Source organism: Priapulus caudatus, unplaced genomic scaffold, assembly GCF_000485595.1.
Source record: "Priapulus caudatus unplaced genomic scaffold, Priapulus_caudatus-5.0.1 Scaffold2342, whole genome shotgun sequence".
NCBI classification, from domain to species: domain Eukaryota; kingdom Metazoa; phylum Priapulida; class Priapulimorpha; order Priapulimorphida; family Priapulidae; genus Priapulus; species Priapulus caudatus.
Window position 1 is genome coordinate 28533 of NW_014579403.1, and position 5835 is coordinate 34367.

The 5835-nt window shown below is 42.8% G+C and overlaps 1 protein-coding gene across 1 annotated transcript; it reads right to left on the reverse strand.

Moving 5' to 3' along the window:
• Positions 1 to 729: 729 nt before the first annotated feature.
• LOC106818566 (fibropellin-3-like) lies at positions 730 to 2705 on the reverse strand (the record flags this gene model as incomplete). The annotated part of the gene is made up of 3 exons (XM_014823264.1): positions 730 to 803; positions 1171 to 1304; positions 1857 to 2705. Coding segments are annotated over 3 exons (1019 nt in total), but the record flags the coding sequence as incomplete, so codon positions are not given.
• Positions 2706 to 5835: the final 3130 nt, after the last annotated feature.

Sequence of the window (5835 nt, forward strand, 5' to 3'; positions counted from 1 at the left end):
GCCAGGGAGCTGCTGCGGTATATCCGTTCGATCAACTCGGCCTGTTTTAGCAATACCTGGTGTTTCAACGTCCAGCGGCTGCAGGCTGCATGTTGTTGTCGTTATCGACGGGAGCGCGCTGCCGCACGGCCACCTCCTCCTCCACTCAGCGAAGCGTCACACTTTGATAATAAATAACCACGATAATTATTGGCAGCCATGACACTGACAAAGTTCGATCAGGATCTTTATCCTAACGCTAATTCGATAAATAGCAACATCTGACATGAATATCAATCGATTAAAAATCCTTTATTATTTCAATTATTTAATTATATTTTTTATATTTACTAGATTTAATTTGGCAATTTCAAAAACGTTATATAACGTAGATAACTAATGTATATTCAAACATTACCTGAATCGATGACTTCTCGTGTCTTCATAGTCATCTATTAATATGACTTGTCTCATACTCATAGACATTATCGAAACTGAAAATTGTTCAGAATAGCGCAGTGACTTTTCTCGCTGCCACATAACGAATTGAGAATACAATACTATACGTAATCACTGCTCCCTCGCAAACATCGTAGATCTACACTTAGTCTGGGCGGTTGTTCGTTGATCACGAAGATTTGCCACTCGTGGGCCTATTTACGAACCATATCTTCCAGCTCTTTTTTGCATTACTTGTAGTCGTCGTGTCGCTCGGCTTGAGCCGGCGTGTGCAGGTCTGTGCGTCATGGCGGTATGTACGTTAGCACCGAGCAAGTGCGCGGATCGCGTCACTTCCTTGTCGTCTGGTCTGGTGTCGTCACCGGCTATGAATTTAAAACAATAAATAAATACAAACACAACACACACACACACACACACACACACACACACACACACACACACACACACACACACACACACACACACACACACACACACACACACACACACACACACACACACACACTGGTCGGCGTTGTCACTTCTGTGGTCGAATACAAGTCGAATAATGTCCGAGCCATTATAGCATTTCCAACAGTATCAAATCGTCATAGATATTATAGTGAACTTTCCCAAAAATATTTACAATATTATTAGCAATTCAATACGCACAGCACGAAATTAACCTACAAGCTAACAAAATCCTTGCGCAAAATCTCAGAAATTGTATTCTTTCGTAGCGCTACCTACTTCAGTTGGTTTGGTAAAGCCGTCAGATGTACTATCGGTCATATTTTCAGTCCCGTCCAATGGAGTTGAAGATTCCACCGGCGTTGACGTGTCTGTGATAGACGATGTCACTTCTGTAATCGGCGTTGTCAATTCTGTTGGAGGTATAGTGTGTATAGTAAGTACCCAACAGTATACGTATCTGTGAAACTGTACAAATTTCCATTTTAATTTTTTCCGACAATATTATTTTTTTGGTCATAAATGTGACGTCAGCGAGGACGCCCGTTCGCGAGAAGGGCACACAGGCACTTGGAACGTTTCAGTAATAAAATAATTGTGTAATAATACTTGTGTATTGCAGAGCAGCAGTTGAACGGCATTTACAAGAAAACTATTGGTGATAATAGGCGAAATAGAGTAGAGAAACATTAAGACGTTGGTAGTGAATACATATCGTGTTCATTTAACAGCATTTCATTATCGAAACGTTCCAGGTGCCTGCGGCGGAACCGCACCTACCTAGTTCTGTCTCGCAGTGGTCACCCGTGTAGCCCGCCTGAGATATGCACACGTATACCTCATATTAATGATCACACGGAAAAAACAAAAACTGACCGGCAACGCGCGTCTGCGGTCGGATGCCGTCACAAATGTAACGTCAGAGAGGACACCCCGTTCACGAGACATCGGGGCACTGCACCTACCTAGTTCTATCTCGCAGTGCTCTCCCGTATAGCCAGTTTCACATACGCACAGGTATTCGCTCGGGTCGTCCTCCGCAACCTCACACACGCCGTAGTTACAATCGATTCCGTTGCAAGGGTCGCTGACATTGCACAGCGCACCCACGTACCCATCGAAACAGTCGCACGTGAACACGTCCGGAAAGCTGTCGTTCTGTCGGCATATTCCGAAGTCGCCGCAGAGGTTGTGCACGTCGCTGCAAGCTTCCTTTATGTCGCACGCCTCCCCTGTGTAGCCTTCGTCGCAGATGCACGTCACGTTGAGAAATTCGTCGTCGAGGTCGCAGTTTCCGTGCGCGCACGGGGAGTTGATGGGTAGACATGGGTTCTCGACGTTGCAATTTACTCCGACGTAGTTGGCGTCGCATTGACACGTGTAGGCGCCGCCCTTCGCCAAACACTGACCGTTCTCGCACGGGTCGGGATCGCACGGGTCGTTGGCGGAGCAATCGTCGCCCGTCCAACCCTCGAAGCAAATGCACGTCGCTTCGGTCTCGCTTCCCGGTACGAGATGGCAATCGCCGTTAACGCAGGGGTAGGTCAGACAGGCGGACTGCTCGCAATTGTCGCCCGTGTACCCGGCCGGACAGTCACACTGGTACGTGCCGTCGTTGGCAGGGTGCAGCGTGCAAGTGCCCTCGTTTTGGCACGGGTTAGGCAGGCACGGGTCATTAATTTCGCAGTCAACGCCGATCCATCCGGCTTCGCAATTGCACTTGTGACACGTAGGTATGGTGTCTATGCACGTGCCGCCGTTCAGGCAATAACCAACGGCGTCGTCACAGGCGCCGTCTGTGAATGTGGGAGCGCCTAGGAAAAAATCAAGGAAGCAGCCGCTTATTAGAGTATACACACGCACGCGCACGCACGCACGCACGCACGCACGCACCCACGCATATATATATATATAATTAAATAATAATATATAATTTAGTATATAATTTCATATGCATAAACAAGGAAGTAGGGGCCTACATGTGGATAAACCATTTTCTACGGCAAGCAAACCCGGAAGTTCTTAGCGAAAGTCCGAATACATTGAAACAAAACAATACAATTAACAACTATACAGATGCAAAGAATAATTCAAAGCCTAGCATAACGTAAGTGAACGATCTAGAGAGATTAATGTAAAGTCACGTATGTTTAAAAATGCGAATCATCACTTATTATTAGATATACTATTATTATAATTATTATGATATAGTAATATTCGATAATATATCTACTAAAAGGGAAACAGATCCATTTTTTGTTAGCTATGTTTCTCTGAACTCATGCTCGAATTGATTTGAAATTGCTTGACTGTAGAACGATTGCATTACACTCAGTTAGAGTAGATATTGCGCATCTTTTAACCGGTGAAAACACCGATAAAGTTGAATTTGAAGCCGTTTTATTTAAGCACTGATGTGTTACGATATCGTATACGGCATATACGAATCGACGCACTACAATGTAGTAACGGTGTGTTTACAAAAAACAGCTTGCGTACGGCGCTGGGATGCCAGTAGGGTAGCACGCTTGCCTCACCACATCTTCACGTTTCAGTTCAGTGGCGTTTCAGGTTTCGGGTTTCGTATTGGGTGTAACGGGTCTAGCCCTCAGTTTCATACGTTTATTCGCTGCGCAACTTTAAGATAAGTTTTCCGAAATATCAATATGCCTAGCTGTTTCTCAATTAAACAATATAGTTCATTTGGTTTCTTGTCCTAAACAAATTAATTTCATCTAACAATTGCGATGCATGTGCATACTGTTCAGTATTTATTGCATGCTGTCAGAAATGAGAATTGGCCACATTAATGCAGTTGGAAAATCACACTCAATTGATTTTTTATTAAATTGACATTACCAGAGGACTTCGACAACAAGTCCGAGCAGTTGTTATTGACTAGGGCAGGCTCATAAATAGGTAAAATAAACATGATAACAATAGTCATGATAACAATCGTATTACTATGAAAGGAAAAGCCATTGTTTTGGTAGCTATTTCTACTGAATAACGGTCCGGATGATTTCCAAACTGCTCTGACTGAAACGATGCAGATTACCACCCAATCAGCTATATTGTCGCACTTTTCAACGATGAAAACAGATAAAGTTGAATTTAAGCCGCTTTATTTAACACTGGTGTACCCAGATACATACCGCGTATATCGATCGAGCGTCACTACGTACGAATGTAGTACGTGTTCTGTTAGACAGCTTGCGCTGTGGAGCTATGTTGTCTCTGAATCTGCTCGCCGATGATTTCAAAATTGCTTGACTTGTAAGCGATGCATTACACTCATAGAGTAATATTGCGCACTTTGCCAATGATGAAAACAGGATAAAGTTCAAATTCGAAGCCCGTTTTATTATTAACATGCGTAAAATAGCATACCTGTATTGACGACTACGATTATACAATGTGTACTGCGTCCGTTGGCAAGGTTGGCTGTGGCGCATTGCTGCCCATAGGGGTAGCCGCGTCCTCATACGTCTAGGAGTCGTGAGTTTTGAAAACTCCGACAGCGGCCGTAAATAAAAAAAGCATTTATTTCTCGTTAGGCGCGCAACTTCTTTCTTTCATCTAAATATATATGCATATTAAAATATATTTATTAAAATGTTATACTTAAAAGGGCAAACAGCAGATTTTTATTAGGCTAAGTTATTTCTAAGTTAAGGAATTCCTCTCATGAGGACTCCCTGGGATAATATGTCAATATCCGACAAATGTGCCTCCACCACATCTTACGTTCGGTTGGAGTTTGACGCAGAAAATTTGTAGTTAAGTTAATACACGTTAAATACCTTTATCTCTCGCACTGTGGGTAGACGTATTCCGAATCTCAATATGCCTGTTTCCTTGAATGAACAAATCATAGTTCGTAGATGCCTACACAAACACAGTTTACAGTTTTGCCAGTTCCGATTAAATCACACCACATTGGTCTAAGTAAAATAATCAATTTGATATTTTTTACAATGTAATTAAATTTGAGTCGCCCCAACCTTTTTTTGAAGGCGTCTGTCGGACTCGCTCTAACTGTCAACGAAGCTGCCCATTTTCCTGTGGATTTCTTGATTCCTTAATACGCAAAGCTTTACCACACACAAACTTATCGGTAAACTTCGGTTTTCTTCCCATCATTGCCTCGAGTTTTCGACCCACCCAACATCACCAGCTGGAAACACGTTATCCGTCAAACAGCTCCATGCACACGTCATTAGACCGTCGCCATCTACATGGACTAGCAGCTGGCAAAACTATATGAATACCCACGCTATCACTCATCCCTTCAGCATCAGATCTTCCTATGTCATTTAAAGACTGCAATTCCGATCCGTCTTTGATATGCGCTATGACAAATATAGTACAGATCAGGACTTAGGTCGAATATCATCTAATCGTTCAAATGTGAAAAAGGTAGAAATGTGGTGTACACTTGCATAACTTTGTATGCTCTTTCATTTAAAAGCAGGAAAACACCGCGAGCCCTACAACCATTCGGCCGCGATATTGTTCAAAAATGGCCGCGCGTCCATTTCTTAAAAAATAGCTACTATCCGGTTAATAATCTTGTACAGACTTCGAAAATTGACTGACAGACGTCTTTGGGTTACTATTTCATACAGACACCGCATGATGCTGATCAGGGCGTTTTCGGCCGCAACTTAGATTCAAAAAATGGCCGCGTCATTTCGTTAAAAGGCTGGATATGTCGGTTACATAATCTTCGTACAGACTGTGAAAATTGACTGACAGACGGAATGAGATTTACCTATTATCACTACAACAACGTGTATGCATGTGATCCAAGGGCGGTTTTCCGGCACCTCTCTAAATTCAAAATGCCGCCGTCATTTCTTAAAAAAATAGCTAAGTATCTCGACGTAAATAATCTTAGTACAGACTTTAAAATTACTGACAGACGCCTAATTTTGGTTTAAT